Source organism: Armigeres subalbatus, chromosome 1 (genome assembly GCF_024139115.2).
Source record: "Armigeres subalbatus isolate Guangzhou_Male chromosome 1, GZ_Asu_2, whole genome shotgun sequence".
Classification (NCBI taxonomy): domain Eukaryota; kingdom Metazoa; phylum Arthropoda; class Insecta; order Diptera; family Culicidae; genus Armigeres; species Armigeres subalbatus.
The window spans coordinates 11,961,428-11,983,628 of NC_085139.1; the positions used below are offsets into that span (position 1 = coordinate 11,961,428).

The window sequence follows — 22,201 nt, forward strand, 5'->3', positions numbered from 1 at the left end:
TTTCAAAGTACAAATCATAAGCTTTATTGCTGCTTGTGATTGGATAGGCGTATTGTGGAAAACAAATTGGTTCTTATAATAACTATCATATTACATGGGAGTATTTTGAGCTGAGACGAATTTTCTGCAAAGTGCAATTCATAATTGCTTGAGAGCAACAGAACAACGCCGTATTTAAATAAATATGAAAATTGCTAACATTTGAGTAAATTTTCAATCGAATATCATCTCTAATCCCAGCACCTACTAAACAGGGTATTCTTGAAATAAACATTTTCTCACCAGGTTCAACTTGGCATTCAATATGCATGCATTCTCTAGCACAGACATCACTTTTCAATAGCTAACGTGATGCAATTATTAGTGTCTCGTATCACATCGGTGAAGTGAGAAACATTAGTTGTGCTTAGAAGAAGTTTATTCGATACTAGTGAATACAGTGCGATGTCGCAATACTTGGCAGCGAAGTATAAACGCAATTCCAGGAAGCGTGAAAGGGATCAACAATCGGACGCACCCTCAAAGCTTCCAAGGACGGACGCTGAACGGGCACGGAGTTATCGGGCCAAGTTGAAAGCGGCCAAGGGTAGTACGTCGTCGGCTACCGGTTGGGACGCTGGCGAAGGGCCCTCAACTCGAGGTAGGAAGTTATTATTAGCAGCAAATGTGTAAATACATATCAATAATGTGAACTAATCTTCAAATTCTATGATGACAGTATAGAAATTTTGCATTTTATCATTTTATATAGCAGATTTATCTATAAATGTGAAATTATCAACGAATATTTTCTATTACCTATTTTCTATTACGAATACCTCTATTTCTCTTTGCTTGTCGTCGAATGTATTACATTGTTATTACACATTATTTATATAATATTTTCAATAAATGTAGCATTGACAACATGGTAAGTACTTTTAACGGCTGAAGTTCTTCAAGTACTTCGAAATATATACTGCAAATGTTTACTTATTAGCTTATTTAGCCTGAATTGTTTGTTGGGTTTTATAAATCGCTAAACGATAAATGGAACAATATAATTCCAATCCCAAAAGCCCAAAAGTTCTTAGATATTCAATTTGTTAATATAGTTCCGAATTCATTCACTTGGTAGGTTACATTAGCCTGCCAGTAGAGTTGAAATCACACAATCGGTAAGATTTGGTCCTTTGATTTGGTGTTGAATTAAATTTGCAAATCGATTGTGTTTGAATTTTGCATTCATGTATTAATGGATAAGATTTGAACCGAATTTCTATTTTGTCTTGAGTTTGAATTTCGATATATTTTTCGGACATATTATTTAATTGTTCTGAATTTGAGTATGATTCGGATTAAATTTGAATTAAATAGTTGGAGCTTCTCAAATATTATTTTTATTTAATGAATTATTGGGTCGTATTAAATCTACGGTGTCTTTTACTTGTTTATTATTTGATTCAATTGAATTTTGAATTTAATATTTGGAACAATAACATATTAGATTCCAGCGAATCGCAAAATTTTAACAAATAGATTTTTATGACATAAAGTTAAGATTTACTTAAACTTTTGGATAGTGTGTTTTGTACAAATATATCCTAAACACATGCTACTTGAATTTTATATTACTATGCTATTGTTGTTTATAGTACGCTTGGCAATAATTTTTCATTTCATCTTTTATGTTTTTAAATGTCTTATTGTACTTGGTACAGTCATTTTAAATGCGAATGCATCTGTCAATTATGTATATCTGTCTGTCAATAAGGATTAATCTTCCCGTGTTACAATTTCTTCGAGTAGAATTCAACTTAATCCGTGCTGATACGGTCGTAAACTCTGATCATGAAGATTCCGACGCCGGTGAAAATGTTGTGATGCAGTCCGCAAGAGCAGATGTCGATGATGAGCGTGGTGACTTTGAAGAAAACGTGTCTGCTGTCGATGATGATGGCGAACATATTTCTTCGCTTTTAACACAAGACAAACCCAATTTCGATCGGGCTGATCGGGAGTTCCAGAAACGTTTCGTGGAAAACGATTTCGGTTGCGCTTGTGATGTGTGTGCTAGAATCTGGTTCAGGAATGATTTGAAACCAATCTCCGACTCAAATGCTGCCGTGTTACTGGCGACAAATTATTTCGAAACGGTGGAAGGATTTTTGGCGTGTGCTACATGTCGAACAAGCCTGAACCGCGGATCAATTCCTACATTGTCGCAATCGAATGGCTTTACATATCCCAAGTTTCCGTCCAATTTGCCTCCGCTAGACCCTCTCACCACAAGACTGGTGTCTCCCAGGATCAATTTCATGCAGTTTCGTCGTTTGCGGCATACTGCAGGTTTGTGGAAAAGCTATTTTAACTTAAAAATGTATTACATCAAATAAATATATGATTTTCCTAACCTATTTTCATTAACATGCAACAGGTAGTTTGGCAATAATCGGCCAAATTATCAACATTCCAGTCGACGTGGCCCAGATGGTGAGCGAACTGCATCAAGAAACACTTCATACACAAATCAAGTTACTTGTCCGGCTACGTGAAGAAAGGTACCGTTAAAGCATGGCTGAACTATCTGGTTACTACACCGCTCTACAGGCGGAATGGAATTGTTTTCAATGAAGAAAACTTGGCTGCGATCGGACAAACAGAGCAGACGGATATTTCGGAGGAACGTAGGGCAGTAGACCTTGAAGTCGTCGACGAGATGAACGAGGTAGAAATGATGATTGGACAACAACATACGCTCATGTGGAATGAAGACAAGTGTCTGGAACTTGCACCGGCACAAAATCAGAAACCGCTTTCCATTATCTACGATGAGTTTGCTGAGGAGCTGTCTTTCCCCGATATTTATCTTGGTCATCCGAGATGCTTCAACCGTGAAGTCCATGTGACAGCGTTCATGATGGCTACTAGCGAGGTGCGACGTCGGGATCGGCGGGGCGCGAGACCGGAGCACATTTTGTATATGGCCATGAAAATCATGCGGCTGCGGGTATCGGAAGGATTGAACAATACCTTTAAATGCATGGGCACGGCCAACATAACAAGGGCGCAGTTGCAAAATCGTGAATTTTTTGAAAGCTGTATTGAGCGTAACCTCTCTTTTCTGAAATCTATTCCGAACTCCGTTCAATATTGGCAGCAAAGAAAACGGGATGTTTTCGCCATGATCCGGCAGCTGGGGAAACCCACGATGTTTTTGACGATGAGTGCAAATGAAATTAGATGGCCTCACCTACTAAGCATTCTGCGGAAGCTTTCTGGTGGCTCTAACATTGCGGAAATGGACGATATTGTGCAACAGTTGTCTGCACTCCAGCGTGCTACACTTGTCAGCGAAGATCCTGTCACGTGCTGTGCATATTTTCACAAGTTGGTAAACATCTTTCTGCGCCTTCTGTCATCGACCAGGTTGAGCCCGTTCGGCAAATACCACGTTGTAGATTATTTTAAGAGGATCGAGTTCCAGCATCGTGGCAGCCCGCATGCACATATTCTGCTCTGGCTGGCGAACGATCCCCGTGAGGATGTTTCCGAAAGAATGCCCGCTACTGTTGAGTTGATCGATTTTCTGTGCTCCATCAGATCGGAAGATCTGCCTGAGACCTATGGCAATCAGGTGGGTTTAAATTTCGCATAGTTTCTAGCAAGTAATCACTCACAATGTCAAACCCTTTTAGGTTCATAAACACACGTTTACGTGTTTCAAGCGAAACGATAAACGTTGCCGGTTTAATATTCCGTACTGGCCAATGGATCAAACCAGAATTCTGATCCCCATTACAGCCGGGGATGGCCGACTTCAACAGCTAAACAGAAAGGCAGCGAAATGTGGGAAGCTCTTGAAACGAAGGTCTACGATAGCCTTGACGCGTTTCTTGTTGATAGCAGTTGCACGTACGATTACTACTTGGACGTGATTCGCTCTTCCATTCGCCGACCAACAGTTCTGCTGAAACGTTCCATGAAGCAGCTTTGGACCAATCCATTCAATCCTTGGATCGTTGAGAAGCTCAAATCCAATATGGATTTGCAGTTTGTGCTGGAGGAGTTTTCATGTGCTGCTTATGTTGTGGAATACGTAAACAAGACCAACAGAGGCATAAGTAGTTTACATCGTGACCTCATAAAGCTCCAGGAAGAGCATCCAGACCAGGACTACAATGGATTGTTGAAGAAGGTCAGCATAAAAATGTTAAATTCCGTGGAAATGTCTTCCCAGGAGGCTGCTTGGTATTTGCTTCGGCAACCGATGTCAGAAGCCAGCCGCAAGGTACCATTCATAAAATGATATAGTTTTCACAATTTAGAATTCAATTTCGTTTTAGGTTGAGTTTATTGCGACAATGTGGCCACAAGAGCGAATAAAATCCAAGAAGCGGAACAAACAGATGGACGAAGAGGATCTCGACGACAATTCCACCGATGTGTGGACGCTAAACATCATCCAACGGTATGAACTGCGCCGAGGAATGGATGATATCTGCTTGGCGGATTTCGCAGCATATTATTCGGAAGAAAGATCCACGAAGCATTCATATAGACTCCGTTTAGTTCCCCGTGTATTGCGTTGGTGCTCATACAGTATGGCGGAAATGGTCGACTATAAGCGTGAGATGGTTCTCCTCTTCCTACCGTTCAGGAATGAAGTCTGCGATGTACTTGATCGGAACAAGTTCCTGAAGTTGTATGAAGACAACGAGGCCGCCATTTTGGCAAAGCACAAGGAGTATGACTGCGAAATGAACTTGGATCAGGTTGTGGAGGAATACATCCGCATATGCAGCGAAGACGACGAGCAGCAGGTGATTGCCGACCAGAAGCGCGATGAGTTCGTCCGCACGATCGTCATGGAGCCGAATGATGACGATATTCACAACTTGCCAGCAGGACCCTTGGCAGCTGTCGTCAAACAGCGATCAAATGTCTTGTCAAAGCAAGAATATTGTGAAATGGTGCGTGCCACGAATGCAGAGCAGCGGGATTTGATTGTGCAAGTAATCCACAGCTTGCATTCCTCTGAAGAAAACTGCAAACCAGTGCAAATATTCTTCACTGGCCCGGCGGGCTGTGGCAAAACGTTCACTTTGCGCATTCTAATGGAGACAGTGAACCGGTACAGCCAAGCTCATAATAAGCAGCACAACGCTTATGTAGCATGCGCATCCACTGGAAAAGCAGCGGTTGCAATAGGTGGAACAACAGTGCATTCCGCATTCCGGATTTGCATGTCGCGTAGGCAAAGCTCAAAGCTGAGTTTCGAGGCATTACAACTGTACCGGAACGCCTTCGCCAACGTGAAGCTCATCATTATCGACGAAACAAGCATGCTGGGTGCTGATGTCCTCAACACAGTACATGTCCGGCTTCAAGAAATCACGGGGAACTACGACGATCCATTCGGTGGAATGCCGATCGTATTTTGCGGCGATCTTCGTCAATTGCCACCGGTCAATGCGCGGGCGGTGTTTAAACCGAGCATAAACTCCATGCATGGCGCCGTTTTATGGCAATCTCTCGACTTCTACCCATTGGTTCAAGTTATGCGACAAACCAACGAGCAGTTCTCCGGCATTCTCACAAAATTGGCAACGGTGAGCGGATGTCGTCTGAGGAAATCGAGCTTATTGAAAGCAGGTTCCGTACGGAGGAGTGGTGTCGGCAGCATGTCCCTCGAGGGATCCGGTTATTCCATCGGAACGCTGATGTCGAACGGTATAACTCTGTGGCGTTGATGGATCGAGAGGCTGTCGAATGTACTGCAGATGACCTATACTCTGGTTATAAGGACAATTCCCAGCTGGCCAGTGCTCGCACAAAGGTGCATAAGATGAGTGTAGTAGAGACTGGTGGCTTACCGTATCTGTTGCGTCTTGTTCTTGGTACACCTTATATGCTGACCACCAACGTGGATGTCGAAGATGGCATCGTGAACGGAGCGATCGGAGAGCTCATGCATGTTGAGTACAACGAAGGAAACTCGCAGCAACAGGCAATCACGAGGCTTTGGATGGCATTCGAAAATGAGTCCATTGGGAAGATGTTGAGAGTGAAGGCCAGACCGCTGGTGTATTCGAGACCTGGGGTGCTACAAACAGGCTGGACTCCAATCGTCAAATGATCGGCGAACGTAACCCTTAACGGTGGTGTTAAGTGTAAAAGAGTTCAGTTTCCCGTTGTAAGTGCGTGTGCCCTCACAGTCCATAAGTCCCAGGGAGGCACATTCTCGGAAGTCGTATATAATTACGATAAGGGTCAGGAACAGCAGCTAGTTTACGTTGGTCTTTCCAGGGTAACATCAATCGACGGATTGTATCTGACGAATGCCAGGAACTCAGGCCGGTTCCACCACGGAAAGGGTTCTATGACCATGAACGACCTTCGGACGGAACTTGAACGTTTGAGTAACCATCGTATGCGCACCATTACAGACGATATCATGGAAGCTATAACCGCAAACAGGTTGGCTTGTACGTTGATGAGCATCAATGTACAAAGTTTGAATGCACACTCGTCGGACATTGCAACAGATCGGGTGCTTACCGCCGTTGATTTGCTTGCAATGAGCGAAACTTGGCTTGACAACGGCACAACCACAAACATCAATGGATACCTTTGTGTTTGTCAAGAGAAGCGTGACGGAACAAGAGCGGGAGGAGTGGCAATATTTGAACGTGCTGGTTCGTCGACTATGGCCGTTTCTCACGCCATTACGAAGCTCAATGAAAGCTATGACCCAGCATTGAGTGTAGCAGACGAATATGGGGACTGCTGTGCTGCAGAGGTTTCAATCATGGAAACCCGCACGTTACTGTTTGCGGTATATATTTCACCAGGTATAATCAAATAGTAGTTGTGTTTGTATTTAAGTGTGTTGCATTAAATTTTGAATATTTACTAGGTACCACCCTGAAGCAAAAGAAATATTTCTTAGTGCGCAACCTCATAAAGTACACCCATGTTGCCATGCCCGTGGTAGTGTCGGGAGACTTTAATATTGATGTGACGAAAGAGGAGAACAGAGATTTCATCTGGTTCATGAAGCAGTTTCTCTATCTGGATTGTGCTTCGGATCCAACTATAGCGACTACTCTGGGTGGCACATGTCTCGATCTAACGTTCACCCGGAACGTAAGTGTGGAATGCAGGAGTTACTGCACGTACTTCTCCTACCACCGGCCTATTTTGTCGATTCTTGCGGTGTCCCGAGGTAAAACTAATGATTTAGAATTAAACATAGTTCTCTTCATCAGTTATGTTATTTTATTCTAGAACCGATGCCATCCCAGTGAAGTGAATTAACGTCACTGATCGTCGTTGGTCCGCTAGTTCATCTGCCAAAACGTTCGATTTCAACCAGAATGACCAATCATTGACATCAGCCGGACAGTCCGTAGCAAAAATAGATAATTGATCCTGAAAATGAAACTTGAGTATTTGGTAATTAAATTTATATTTAGATCATAATGTATTTAATATGAAACATTCTTTCCGTTTTGTTCTTTTCTTTGTTTTCTACAGATTCAGCCCAACAGAGGATTGATGCATCCTTTAACATTCATCGGGACCACGGCGTACATCACTTCAAAAGGCTTCAAGCCAACATAAACAAACGGCCCTTTTCAGGGCCACCAAATATTCATGGAGGAAGATGTTGTTGAGGCTGTTGTTTACCGATCTTCTGTTTCTTTAATACTCTGCTTATAGTTATAAACCGAAATAAGTTTATAGTAACAATCGGGTTTTCGCCCATTTATTTCCAGGATATGCGACATGTCGAGGATATTCCAACCCAGATTGAATATACAGCCCCATCTTCAAAAAATCAGCACCAAGAAACATATTTAGAGTTTCAAAATAAAATCTTCTACACTTACGTAATCCTACGTCCAATTGGCGGTCGTGTCTCGGATACAACCTTCTACTTTTTTTTTCAGCTTGAGCTCAGGCCGACAGAGGGCTCGCCTGGACTGGACCTGGACCGAAAAGGGGGTTACCTGTTTGTATATTTTATGGCTGGCACGAATACAGTAGGCCTGAGCCGCATATTCAGAATCATTCTGATGAAAATTTGACCAGTAGCTGTACCTATTTTAAACTATTGCATGACCATGTCTAGCAACAAGCTTCGAAGTTCTTGGTTTGGTCTTGAAGTCTAAATTGATTTGGTCTGCTATTAAAAAAAGCTTTAACAAAGCTAACGAGATACTCGTCAAGCAGACAAAGCAACGAACAACGGTCCAACCATAGCCAACGCGGAAATGTCACTTGACAAAAAAATCCAAGTAGGTCTTGTCGCGAAGCGCATTTAAATGCAAATCGGTACCAATCGGCGGCGCTTCTTCTAAACACCTCCGCGCGCGCGTCACTTCATGAATATTCATGATCTTGCGCCGTTGCACGCTGCCTTCCGGGGAAGTCTTCCTACAGGCAAAAGGAAGATGCACCGGCAGGAGGAAAAACACTTGCGCTTGTTCTTTTGTTGCGATCAAGGAGTCAAGGAACGGAGACGACAATTCCAGCAACAATTGGGTACGCTCAGGAATATAAATAAAAAGACCCATTCAGTCAACGGGACAATTCCAGGTTCAAAGGTAGCCCCCGTGAGAGTTGTGCATTGAGGCCGACCGACCGACCGACCGACGACGTGTGTTCGTGACTTCTTTGCCAGGCGGAGGCTGAGGAAACACTCCGAATGCCGAATCTGCCTCCTCTTCCCGGGCGAGATATGGGAAAAAAGTCAACTCTCAGCTGGCCGCAATTCGCAATCCTAGCAGGCGAGCGGTTTCTTTCTTTTCCCGAAGCGCACACACAAAGAATCAAAATCGCGGATTGAATCACCTACGGGTGATGGCTCTTTTTCGGTGTTGAAAACGGTTCTGAACGTTTTTTGATCATTATTTATGGGTCATTACGAAGTACAGAGATGTAGCTATGACTCTTGAAAAAAACAAAATTCTCACCTAATGAATCATGCATCGTGAAACTGCAACGTCATTAATCTTTTACTGATAACAAAAGTATTCTTTCCAGCAAAACTATGTTATACAAAAAAAATCGAGCGGGAGAAGCGAGCAGAGCGCAACAACAAAAAATATCGAACAATCGAATGTAAGTGCCGTCGTCAGAACAGGGAATCCTGCAGAACAGTCCGTATATTCACCGAAAACAACTAAAACATCCCATAAACTATAATAACACGGCTGGTTTTGCCTCCTCAATTTCGAGCCAAAGCCTACTGCGCGCGCGATTACCCATGACGACGACGCGCGATCCTCTGAAGCCAACTTGGCTGCGGTGACCTGACAAAGCGAGAATAAAACATTTTGTTACATTTATTATTTATTACATCATCGTTTATATCGGTCGAGCTGGGTTTGTTCTGAGCGTAGTCAACGGTGCACCAGTTTTTCGCGGATATTTTATTTGAAGAATTGGATGCTTTTTGTGTAACTGTTTGCTGTTGTCGTTGTCGAAGGGTTACTACAAGTGCCACCATTCCGGGGCAGAAAGAAAAAGAGATTTCCTTTTTGTCTTCTGCTCGAAGTCAACTCGATTGCTTTGGTGATCGCCGTCCTCGTCGTGATCGATAATCACGAAAATGTAGTTCAGAAGAACTTTTCTGCGGTGATTGTATTTTGTTTTCCTTTGCTAGTGGATACAACTTAGTGGTATTGTTCGGTTGTTCTCGATTTGGTACCGGCAAATGGATTTACAATTTGTCTGTTACCAAAAACATTACTTTCTGCAATAGTTCTTTTTATAAAGCGCATTATTTTTTGTAATTCGTTTGTGGAGGTTGGTACTCGCATTCTAATGGCTTTTCCGCTAACGTGTCTTGTTGTGTAGGAGTTATCACGCCTATCTTGAGAGTAGGAGGTGGATGGTTCGAGTCTCTCCAAGACACGTGGATTCTTTTTCGCAAACAGCCAAGATATTTAACAAAAAAAAAAAGATTTTCGTACGGCCGATTCGCCGAATAATTTGCAATTAATTATTCCTTCGGAAGTTCCTTAACGAAATAATCCAGAAAAATCCATGGAAATTTCTTCGAAAATTCCTTTTGAAATTTCTTCGTAATTAAACAAAGCTATGCAAAGGTCTTTCATTATATTTGTATTGAAGTTTGATGTGTCGCAAACCGGGGTCCAGAATTATTCAAAAAGTGGTCATTCATGGCCGAAGTGTTCAGATGCTCTGCAAAAGTCTTCTATTATATTTGTGTTATAAAATCCAGAAGTATGATGTGTCGCAAGGCACACTCAGTTTTTATTTCTGCAGACAGGCAAGAATCCGCACAGCCTTGCAGCCAGTTAAATAGAAACTGATATCCCGGCAAAAATGACGTTTATTTGCTGTTTTTCAGCTACTTTGACAGAAATCTCATCAAAACCACGTTTCTGGGGCTTGGCTGTGCGAATTTTGGCAAAGGCTCAGCAAATTGCTGAGATCCCGGTTTGTGGGTTCCAGAACCATTAAAATAGTTACCACTTTCCTGGGGGAACCAGGTTCCCGGAATATATGTAACCGAATTTTAGAGCTTTAAACATTCAGTTTTCATTTCCAGTATTGCAAAATGATGAATAAACACGATTGCAACATTATGAGCATTTACTACTAGTTATCTACGATTAAAAGGAAGTTGACCTCGATAAAACCATCCCCATGCACACTTAGTTTTTATTTATATAGCTCGGCAAAAAACCTATAGTCTCGGAAGAAATTCTTGCAATTCTTTCGAAATTTCCATCAAGAATTTCTTCAGGGTTTTTCATTTCTTCGGACATTCCTCTGGAAATCTGTTTAGCAACTCATCCAGAAACTCTTTAGACAATACAAAATTCCTAAAAGAATTCTATCGAGAATCTCTACAGAAATTCATTCTAACATTCTTTTAAGTTACAATGTTGTGAAAACTCATATGTGAATATGTATTATGGTGGTTCAAAAAATCAGTTTTGCTCCACAGCGCTCATCTGATTCTTTATAATGTTCTGAGTGTCCTCTGAAAATTTGAGCTCATTTGGATTAAAACTGATTTAGCACAAGCCGTTTCAAGTTTACATGCAAATTAGTATGGGAAAATTTATTTTTTCATTATACTGATAATGACGCATCCTCATTAAGCGCAAGTTAAAAGAAAACCTATATAGCTAAAAGGAATACTCAAGAGCTTTCACTCAGTAAAAACCGCATCTTAATTAATTGTTCCAATAATTAGTAATCGAATTTAATCCATACCGTGATTTTCTGGAGCTAATTGCGTAACTCCTCAACAGGCAACATTGCTGCTCGTGGCGCGAAAGATAGCACACACAAATTCAGGCTACTATGTTGCACTGCACGTTTCAGTGATGCCTTCAAAGAAGTTTAACGATCATGACTAAAGATTCGCAACCTGTATTAAAATCAATTACTAATTATTGGGGCGATTAATAAACATGCAGTTTTCGTTGAGTGAAAGCTCTTGAGTATTCCTTTTAGCTATGTAGGTTTTCTTTTAATCTGCGCTTAATAGGGAAGCGTCATTATCAGAATAATGAAAAAATAAATTTCCCCATACTAATTTGCATGTAAACTTGAAACGGCTTGTGCTAAATCAGTGTTAATCCAAATGAGCTCACATTTTCATGGGACACTCAGAACATTATAAAGAAGCAGATGAGCGCTGTGGAGCAAAATCGATTTTCTGAACCACCCTAATATGTATATTATGTGGAAGATATTGATTTGGAAAATGTATTGGAGGTAACCACTTTCCCTTCGATGGGACTCGAACCCATGACCCTACAGTACGCTAGACTGGTGCTTTAACCACCACCAGACTACGAAGGACCTCTCTTTTAAGTATTTCTCTTTTCCAAGTATTTCTCTTAGTTCCAAAATTCCGTATAAAAACCGATTGTACCCCGTTTGGCATACAGCCGTTTGGCATAATGGTCATTTCGCATAATTTGTTATTAAAGCTTTGTGATTGATAAATAACATTCGGCCATTCAGCTTCGTTGATTCTACTATAAAACATTAGACGCATTATTGTACGACGCGGCAAAAGAATAATAATAAATGGTTCTTGTGAAAGCAGAAATATTTCAAATGTTGACACACCTACTAGCAATATGAATCTTCTTTGAATTAATTTGACATTGGTGGTTAGTCTTATTTTCCATGTAAGGAAAACCTCCCAATTTTGAATTTCTTTGTTTTATTAGAGTTTTTTTTTTCTTATTCAATGGCTCTTCATTTCAACTGGAACTTCCCCTCCTTTTCAACATAGTTTTCTATAAGCATTTCCTCAGTTATTCATTGAAAGTGTTTCTATGCCCACCATTGCATGGATATGTATCTCGTGTAACAAGTACAACAGATACACTATGTCCAGGATGTCGAAAAAGTATTCAAAACGAAATCTTCCCAGACAGGCCCGATAATCAAGCTCGCCATCTCCGGATTGGCAATCATACGCCTCTGCTCGCAAGGCTACTTTAGACCCAGATTTTATTAGTCAAAGAAATCTTATTGGCTCATGCGTTCTTGGAAATATTTTTTGAAAAGTATTCTCATTCGCTCATACAAGATATTACTTCTATTTGTCGATCTTATTCACCATCGGCACCATATGCTTCATACCTACCTTACCATCAGTCGGGCAAATGCACTCTTCAAAAGAAGGGATCATATCTTCCCTTTCCTTATACTAAGCAAATGCCTGAATTAAAAGAAGGAATCATATCCTCTCTTGCCTTCTGCCGGGAAAATGAGCCTGTTGAAAGAAGGGATCATGGCTTCAGTTACCTAAAATCGAGCAAATGCATGAATTGAAGAAAGCAACTATATCTTCTTTTGTTTTCTACTAGACAAATGCATCAATTGGAAAAAGGAATCATACCTTTTCGTGCCTTAAAGCGAAAGTGAAATACCCTAATTGAAAGATGGAATCATATCCTCCCTTGTCTTCTGCCAGGTCAAAAGTGGAAAAGCCAGATATAAAACACGACTCTACGACACTAACCATAATTCCATTACCCATAATGCCATTACCCCAAACGCTACTACCCCTAATGGGACACTACCCCGAATTAGTCATTATTTCAAGTTTATACAACACACCAATGAAAGAAAAAAGTGAATGAGTAAAAATGAGTGAGTGAGTAAGAGTGAGTGAGTAAGAGTAAGTGAGTACGAGTGAGTGAGTAAAAGTGAGTAAGTGAGGAAGAGTGAGTGAGTAAGAATGAGTGAGTGAGGAAGAGTTTTTTTTTTTTTTTTCTTCCTAAACAATGGAGGGGGAATCTGCTCAACAGACATCCTGGGTTGACCAGGAAGTGCTGGGTTAGGGGCCACCTCCAATGAGGGAGGCAGGACTGCATCCCCGACCAGCTAAACCGTTTCCATTGCCGCCAAGCCCATCGTCCCTTCGGTACAACCAGAAAGTAATGCTTCAAAGGGGGGCCAGTGCATAACGCACCCTCGAGGTTAGCTGCGTGTCCTTGCAGCATCGAACATCGTGACTCGCTTTTTTAGAAGAACACCATGGTGTCGTGCCAGCGCATTGCCGGCTTTCCAGGTGGCCTTACCACGCCCTATGTCCTCGGAAGGTGGGCAGGGTCGACTTCGCGCCTGCTTCCCTCTGCACGACTGGTATCAAGAGTGATGATGCCGCGTGCACCCCAAATTGACCTTTCTGACCTTGCCGACGCGGTGCCTACGCCTGCCCTAGCCTTGACGAGGACCCCTTTCCGTCCTCGGGCTCGGAACCCGCCCGGTTGACCGACGCCGCGAAAGCGACGATACCATGTTGTTCTTCACGCGGCCACTTGTTCGATAAAAGGATCGAGTTCGACCACAGGGCACCGGTATGACCCATGAAGCCGACTCCGAACCCTTGGACCACCTCTTATTTGCGCCTGAACTAGCCATTCCTCGAGTCCACGCGCCACCTTCTGTGTAGCTCCGAGACGATTTGGACGATAGCCGATAAAACGGCGTTCCAGCCAACTTCATCTTTACACATCCTCCGGACTAGGTTGTCCGGGGTAGTGTCCAGGCCACATGTGGCAAGCATGTGGTCACGCATTGTGCGAAAACGCGGGCACACGAACAACACGTGTTCCGCCGTTTCCTCTAAACCTGCGCACACCGGACACTCGGGCGAGGCCGAGTGTCCGAACCGGTGTAGGTACTGTCTGAAGCAACCATGGCCTGTAAGGACCTGGGTCAGGTGGAAAGTGATTTCCCCATGGCGCCTCTTGACCCACGTACCTATCTCCGGTATCAACCTACCCTTAATGGAACTGTCCCATGCACGCTGCCATTTGACCATTGAGGCCAACCTGACAGTCCTACGGATGCCTCTCGTGCCGCGCATTTCGAAGCACTCTATGTCTTCACCGATAACTATGTCGATAGGCATCATACCGGTGATGACGCAAAGTACATCGTGCGACACGGTACGGTACGCGCTCGCAACTCTTAGGCACATGAGCCTATACGTACTTTCTAACTTCGTTCTGTAGCAGTTAATACGCAGGGCCGTGCCCTGCTGGCCCCCATACCTCAGTATGGACAGAGCAACGCTAGCCAGAAGCTTGCGCTTGCTGGCATAAACCGCAGAGCTATTGGACATCATCCGGGACAATGCCGCTACAGCTGTGGAGGCACGCTTGCAGGCGTAATTGACGTGGCTACCAAAGGTGAGCTTATCGTCGATCATTACCCCCAAGAGTTTGATGGAGCGTTCAGAGGTGACCGTGCAGTTGCCTGCCCTTATCACCGCTTGTTGCTCCGACTTTCGGTTGTTAACAACAACCACCTCAGTCTTGTGGTGAGCCAGTTCTAACTTCCTGGAACTCATCTACTCCTCCACAATTGCGATCGAGTGGGCTGCAGTCAATTCCACCTCTTCGATCGATTCGCCGTAGACCTCCAGCGTAATATCGTCAGCAAAGCCGACGATTGCCACGCCCACCGGGAACTTCAACCTCAAGACACCGTCGTACATGACGTTCCATAACACCGGACCCAGTACGGAACCTTGCGGAACCCCTGAGGTTATGTCAACGCACTTCCGACCCGCCTTCGTGTCGTATACCAGTACTCGATTCTGGAAATAGCTTCCGAGAATCTTGTACAGGTACTCAGGAATTCCAAGACGCCGGAACGCATCTGCAATAGCTGCCCGCTAATGGCGCTATTGAATGCATTCCTCACGTCGAGAGTCACTACTGCACAATAACGAACTCCCCTCCTCTTACGCTGGATAGCTATCTCCGCGGATTTGGTAACCGACAAGATAGCGTCTACGGTCGACTTACCTTTTCGGAAGCCAAACTGGTTACTCGATAGACCATCCGCACCCTCCGTGCGTATCAACAACCTGTTGAGGATGATCTTCTCGAGCACCTTCCCCGCCGTGTCAAGCAGGCATATTGGTCTATATGCCGACGGATCCCCCGGTGGTTTTCCCGCTTTTGGCAATAGGACCAAGCTCTGCCTTTTCCATGCTTCAGGGAAGACTCCCTCGTCCAGGCATCTCTGCATAACAGGTCTGAACATCTCGGGAGCCTCGGCAATGGCCGCTTTGATGGCCAGGTTCGGAATACCATCCGGTCCTGGCGCCTTACCTACACTAAGGGACTGTGCAATCCCCGCAAGTTCCGCCACCGTTACTCTTCCCTCGTCGGCCACCCTGGCCCGTGGCAGCTCCACAAAAGGAGGCCAGGGACTTGGGTCGTGACGTGGGAGGAGCCCCGCGATAATCCTCTCCACCATCTTTGGAGACCGCTCTGTAGGGGCCATCGCCCCACGTGTCTTGGCCATTACGACCCTAAAGGCGTCACCCCATGGATTCGCGTTGGCACTTTGACACAGGCCCTTGAAGCAGACTTTTTTGCTTGATCTAATCTCAGTCTTCAGAGCGGCTCTAGCAGCCACGAACGCCACCCGTCGTTCAACACGCTCCTCTTCTGTGCGTGCTCGCTGCATCCGCCTCCTTGCCCGTAGGCAGGCGCGGCGCAGGTTCGCAATTGCTTGAGTCCACCAGTAAGCCGGTGGTCTCCCATTCCTAGGGTGGACTTTCCTAGGCATGGTAGCATCGCATGCACGCGAGAGTACTGTTACCAGCTACTCGCCGCTCAGACCGAGAGTATTGTGATCGTGGCGGAGCGCTTTTTAAACACCTCGTCGTCGAAGTATGATGTCTTCCACATACGAGGACTAGGCCTCGCCCTTCTTCCGTCCGCTGAATGCTGGTCGTATAGTCGATACTGTAGCGAACCGCCAGGTGGTCGTTGTGAGTGTAGCCATCATCTACCCTCCAGTTCGAACTACTCGTTTGGCCAGGGCTCCAGACCGTAACGTCGATAATCGACTGGGCACCGTTCCAGCTGTAGGTACTTTTGGTACCGACATTAGCCCAGTCCACATCCAACATGGCCAGTGATTCCAGCAGGATCTGCCCCCGATGATTTGTGGATCGGCTTCCCCATTCCACGGCCCAAGCATTGAAGTCCCCGCTATCACCACCGGCCTACGCCCCATCAAGTTAGCCGTCAAACAATCTAGCATACGACCGAACTGCTCGATCGACCATCGAGGAGGCGCATAGCAGCTGCAGAAGAAGACCCCGTTGACTTTGGCAATGACGAAGCCCTCGTGTGTCGAAGACACCAACTCTTGGACTGGGTATTTCCATATCGCCGCCATTTTAGACCCATCGGTGACCCAATTACCGTTCCTGGCGGGTACCCGGTAAGGATCTGCTATGATGGCGATATCCGTCCCCCATTCAGCAACTGTCTGACACAGCAGTTGCTGGGCTGCATCACAGTGGTTCAGGTTTAGCTGCGTTACCTGCACTGTGATTTTGCAGCATTTTTTTGCTGTTCGCAGCTTTGCTGGAACAGATCAAACAGTTGGGAGGGTTCGTGCAACATTGTGCATTATGTCCCTCCAATCCGCAGCGTCGACAGAGCTTGCTTCTGTCAGGGTCTTTGCAGTCCCATTGCTTGTGCCCCGGTTCCAGGCACTTGAAGCAAACTTCTGGTTGCTCATATATGCCCACAGGGCATACCGACCACCCCACCTTGACGCTCCCTAACTTGACTACCTTGGAGGCGTCCGCTGCAGGTAGCCGAACCAATGCTACCTGTGTCCCTGCCGGACCTTTCCGTAGCCGAACGGCTGCGGTGGACGCCTCCACTTCGCACTGTCGCCGCAGTGCTGTGACGAGCTCTTCGACTTCGGTGATCTCGTCCAGGTCTTTAACCCTTAGATTCTCCCCCGTCGTGAGTGACCTCACATTGACCGTCTCGCCTAGGACTTCCTCCGCCAACTTCTTGTAGGCGGCGCCCTTTTGCGAGACGCCCCGCTTTAGCTCGAGGATCATCTTGCCCATCCGAGTACGTCTTATTCGACGTACGTCGGCGCCGAGTTCACCGAGCTTGACGTCACTCCTCATCGCCTTCAAGACGTCCGAGTACTTAGCCTCGTCCGTTTTGATGACTAGGGCATCGCCCCTGGAGCGATCGGCGCCTACCCTAGACTTCTTGCTACCCTCATTCGCCTGGGCCTTCTTTTCGGCCCTTGACGTCTTCGGTTTCCTCTTGTTCTGAGTGAGGAAGAGTGAGCCAGTAAGTACAAATGAGTGAGTCAGTAAGAGTGAGTGAGTGAATAAAAGGAAGCGAGTGAGTAAGGGTATGTGATAACACGCTTTTTCCTAACGAAACGAAACGAAACGAAATTTAAAATGTTTATGTTGATTCGAATCGAAACGAAACGAAATATAGATTAACTTTCGAAACGATACGAAATCAAGGTTTATTTAATTCGAAATTTTTCGAAACGAAACGAAATTTTATTTTTTCCGCGAAATTTTTAATAAATTGGTTTCACATTATGAACGCAATTCTGATTTCATTTTTTCGAGGTCAAATAATTAGTTTCACACTCATTTTTATAAAAGACCGAGGAATGCTCTGCATTTCCGTGAGCGCCACGGGAAAGAAATGGTCATTAGAGAAGGTAATTCATGTGAAGCCCCTTGGTAACGCGAACCAGCATTCATATTTTTACTGTAAATCAGTAATCTATATGACAGCTCATTGATAGCCAGCAATCTTTTCCCTAAAATGCTGAAAACCAGTAAAAATAATTACTGAATACCTAACAGCAATCCAGTGTTTGCTGAAAACCAGCAAATTGTCAAACGAGAACGGAAATGTCAAAGTATATTCTGTCGACCGCCATTAGTCTTTTTGCAGAAAAAGAAATCAGTTTAATGTGTTTACTTTGAATTTATCACCAAGAAAGATATTCCCGAGTATATTCCGTAAGTATTGATCGTTATTACAGGGTGTCGACTACCTGGAAAAACCTGGAAAGTCAGGGAATTTCAATTTGGATCTGGAATGTCAGGGAAAGTCAGAATTTTGATTGAGGTCAGGAAAAAATCACAAAACCCAATATTGAAAATGTATAGTGATTTTTTTAATTCGAGCAAAATGTTAAACTAAGGACACGCTGAATTATTTTAATCCATTGAAAAAGACCAATAGTGGTACCAAAACTTCGGAGCAAAATTAATCTAGCGTTTTAACTGGTCATCAGACTGCATAGCCGATAAACAATACTCCGAGGAAGTTACAGTCGACAATGACTTTCACTATCAAGCTGTAAAGCTATATACATACCATGGTATTCGAGTTTGTTTCACTGACTAAGCAATAATACAGGTGTCAAAGCCACGTTGTTCAAATGGTCACTGTTGAAGCCTGATCCAAAAAGTTTTTTTTTTATAAAAAGTCCCCTTTAAAATTTTAGATTATTTAGTTTGAGTGGTATTGTGTAGAGGTCGTTTTGATTTTTTGCAGTTTCCTCAGTAGCGTTCAAGTCATGTTCCCATTAAACAAAAGAAGTTCTGAAAGTTCGTTCAAATACTGGTCATAAGACGAGTTTGAACAATTCCATTCAATTCCACTGATTTATTGTACCTTTGACAGATACGTATTTCGACCGCAACAGTAAGGTCGTCTCCAGTGTCTCGTACTTGACTCGACTAAGTCGAGTCGACTAAGTAATTTGTTTCCACTGACTCGTACCTGACTCGAATAAGTTGGAATAATGGAGCCGAATACTATCTTTGTGGACCTTTGACAATACTCCACAGCATCGGCATCATCTCCAAACAAGATTCTGTAGGTTTCAAAAACATTTCGTGAACTTCCATTTGATGATGGGCTTATAAAGTCATTGGCCGATCCTCCTCCGAAATGTTTTCTCGAAACTCCATAACCATACTCGTACGCAAGTGGAGGAAAATGTTGTTGTCAATAATAATAATCGCTACTTTTGATGCTTATTTTACAATTGTATCAGGAAATATTCTGGTTGATCTTTGAGATTTTTTTCTAGAAATTACTTTAGTGAAAATGCTTTAGTATTTTTTGTGAAGATAATTATTCCCTACAGAAAATTTTCTAAATTACTTCAGAATTCTCCTGAAATATAAAAAAATCCCAAAGGATTTCCAAGAGCTCGCTCGACAGTTTAATCCTGGAGCTCCTTGATGGATGTTTAGTATTTTTTCCCAAAGCTTTGCTCCTAAAACTTGGTAGATTGTATGGTGTTTACTCAAATTTAAATTGAAATGACTTGGTGAAAGGATTCATACAAAAAATATGCCAATGAATCTTCAAACATGTTACCACGAGTTCTTTAAAAAACCCCAATAGATGTTCCTTTCAAAATTTCATTGCGTGTTGGTGTTATACTTGTCTGACATATAGTTGATAGTAGTTGAACTTTTTATAAATAAAACAATGTTGGAATTCTAAGACTATCGATTCACTTTTGGCAAAAAACTAAAAATCGATCAAATATACGGAGGGGGAGGAGTGGGGATAGCTCCCCTTAGCATATGAGCCTAGCTATGCCACTTCTTCACAAAAATGACTATTTTTTATATTTTTCTATGGGGCCATTGCCAAAGGCCACAATCGGCAAACATTAAACGAATTGATAGTATTCAGATCAAAATATTTCAAGTATTGCATGATTAGAATATTTTTCTGGGCTTACTGTAAGTGCTGCATGGGTTTATGTGAGCTTGGAGGGATTGAATTCCTGATTATCTGGAAGATTGCAACGTCCGTGACTATTTATAGAAGTCCATTAACTCCACAGAGAATGAATAAAAATTCTTACTCCGTAAGTATTGTTTTGAGCCAATGGAGGTTTCTCGATGTCCACGAAAATACCCAACCCGTAGGATTTTTTTTAACGATTTAGAAGGATTTCTAGAATCTCCCACGATGGTTTGGAAGAGTTCAAAAGTCGTGTCAGTAGTCTTGGAGGTCTATTGCGACTCCAGAGGGTCCATGAGAGTTCCCAATGGTGGATGAAGGCACCAGAATGTTTATAATCAATGTTTGGAAAGATGTGAATTATGAAAACCTTTCAGGAGTTCTGCGTATTTATTCTTGATTCGTACTTGATTCTTTGTGAAAAATTCTACATATCCTTAATGTTTTGCCTCTGGAAGTGATTAGGCTTCCAGTAACCCTAAAACATGGACAGAATTCAAACATGCAGAGATTATTATATTATTGCACGGGCAGCAGGGACCATGTCCAAGGGCTTTATGATCCCTCCTCAGGCCATCTGCGAGTTGTGGCGCCTGCCTAGGATGTGGTGGGGTTTGACAGTGGGCCCTGTTAAACCTCTATAAAAAGCTGCATGTATCCGCAAGTAGGCTCCGCCAAAGCGACCGTGTGCCGCTCAAAGCGCACAAGCCCAAGTCCTGGTGTTAGGTGGGACCCTAAACAGCCCTGTCACGGCGGCCTCCGGCGAGACAGGAGGATTGCGCAGGCTCAATAAGCCGCCTTCAAAACAACTATTACGAACGACATAGAAGATAATACGACTCGATACAATCGGCAACGACCTAGGCGACGAATAAAGGATCACGATTGGAAGCTTGGAACGTGGAACTGCAAGTCGCTAGGCTTCGCAGGTTGCGACAGGATAATCTACGATGAATTACATCCCCGCAACTTCGACGTCGTAGCGCTGCAGGAAATCTGCTGGACAGGACAGAAAGTGTGGAAAAGCGGGCATCGAGCGGCTACCTTCTACCAAAGCTGTGGCACCACCAACGAGCTGGGAACCGGCTTCATAGTGCTGGGAAAGATGCGCCAACGCGTGATTGGGTGGCAGCCAATCAACGCAAGGATGTGCAAGCTGAGGATAAAAGGCCGTTTCTTCAACTATAGCATCATCAACGTGCACTGCCCACACGAAGGGAGATCCGACGACGAGAAAGAAGCGTTCTATGCGCAGCTGGAGCAGACATACGATGGATGCCCACTGCAGGATGTCAAAATCGTCATCAGCGACATGAACGCTCAGGGACAGGGAGGAAATGTATAGTCCGGTCATCGAACAGGATAGTCTGCATACCGTATCGAACGACAACGGCCATCGTTGCATAAACTTCGCAGCCTCCCGCGGAATGGTATTCCGAAGGACTTTCTTCCCCCGCAAGCATATCCACAAGACCACATGGAAATCATTTAACCAAGAAACGAAAAACCAAATCGACCACGTTCTAATCGACGGTAAATTCTGCTCCGACATCACGAACGTACGCACTTACCGCAGTGCGAATATTAAATCCGACCGCTACCTTGTTGCAGTATGTCTGCGCTCAAAACTCTCGACGGTGTACAACATGCATCGGAGTCGTCCGCCGCGGCTAAACATTGGGCGGCTCCAAGACGGTAGACTAGCCTAAGACTACGTGCAGCAACAGGAAGGGGCACTACCAATGGAAGAGCAGCTAGGCGCAGCGTCTCTTGAAGATGGCTGGAGAGATATTCGATCCGCCATTGGAAGCACCGTAACCGTTGCACTAGGCACAAAACGGGAACCTTCTTACAAACGAGCGTGAGGTGATCCAAAGGTGGTGGCAGCACTACGAAGAGCACCTGAATGGTGATATGACAGACAACGGGGCGGTATGGTAATGAACCTAGGAGCACGCGCGCAGGACACGCGACTCCCAGCTCCGAATCTCCAGGAAACCCAGGAGGAGATCGGCAGGCTGGAAACAACAAAGCCGCTGGAGTTGACCAACTACCAGGAGAGCTGTTTAAACACGGTTGTGAAGCACTGGCTAGAGCGCTGTACTGGGTGGTTACCAAAGTTTGGG

General features: G+C 44.2%; 1 protein-coding gene across 1 annotated transcript; it reads left to right on the forward strand.

The window, feature by feature from the left end:
- Positions 1–6,428: 6,428 nt before the first annotated feature.
- On the forward strand, positions 6,429–7,488 carry LOC134208092 (uncharacterized). Its single transcript, XM_062684180.1, has 3 exons — positions 6,429–6,833; positions 6,899–7,207; positions 7,270–7,488. Exons 1-3 carry the CDS (start codon positions 6,437–6,439, stop codon positions 7,287–7,289), a joined length of 726 nt encoding a protein of 241 aa, XP_062540164.1. The 5' UTR covers positions 6,429–6,436; the 3' UTR covers positions 7,290–7,488.
- Positions 7,489–22,201: the final 14,713 nt, after the last annotated feature.

Excerpts from the sequence above, each read along its gene's own strand:
- LOC134208092 (XM_062684180.1), top strand. The coding sequence starts at position 6,437 with ATGGAAGCTATAACCGCAAACAGGTTGGCTTGTACGTTGATGAGCATC. Across the intron at positions 6,834-6,898 it reads TGCGGTATATATTTCACCAG|GTACCACCCTGAAGCAAAAG; the intron begins GTATAATCAAAT and ends AATATTTACTAG. Across the intron at positions 7,208-7,269 it reads GATTCTTGCGGTGTCCCGAG|AACCGATGCCATCCCAGTGA; the intron begins GTAAAACTAATG and ends ATTTTATTCTAG.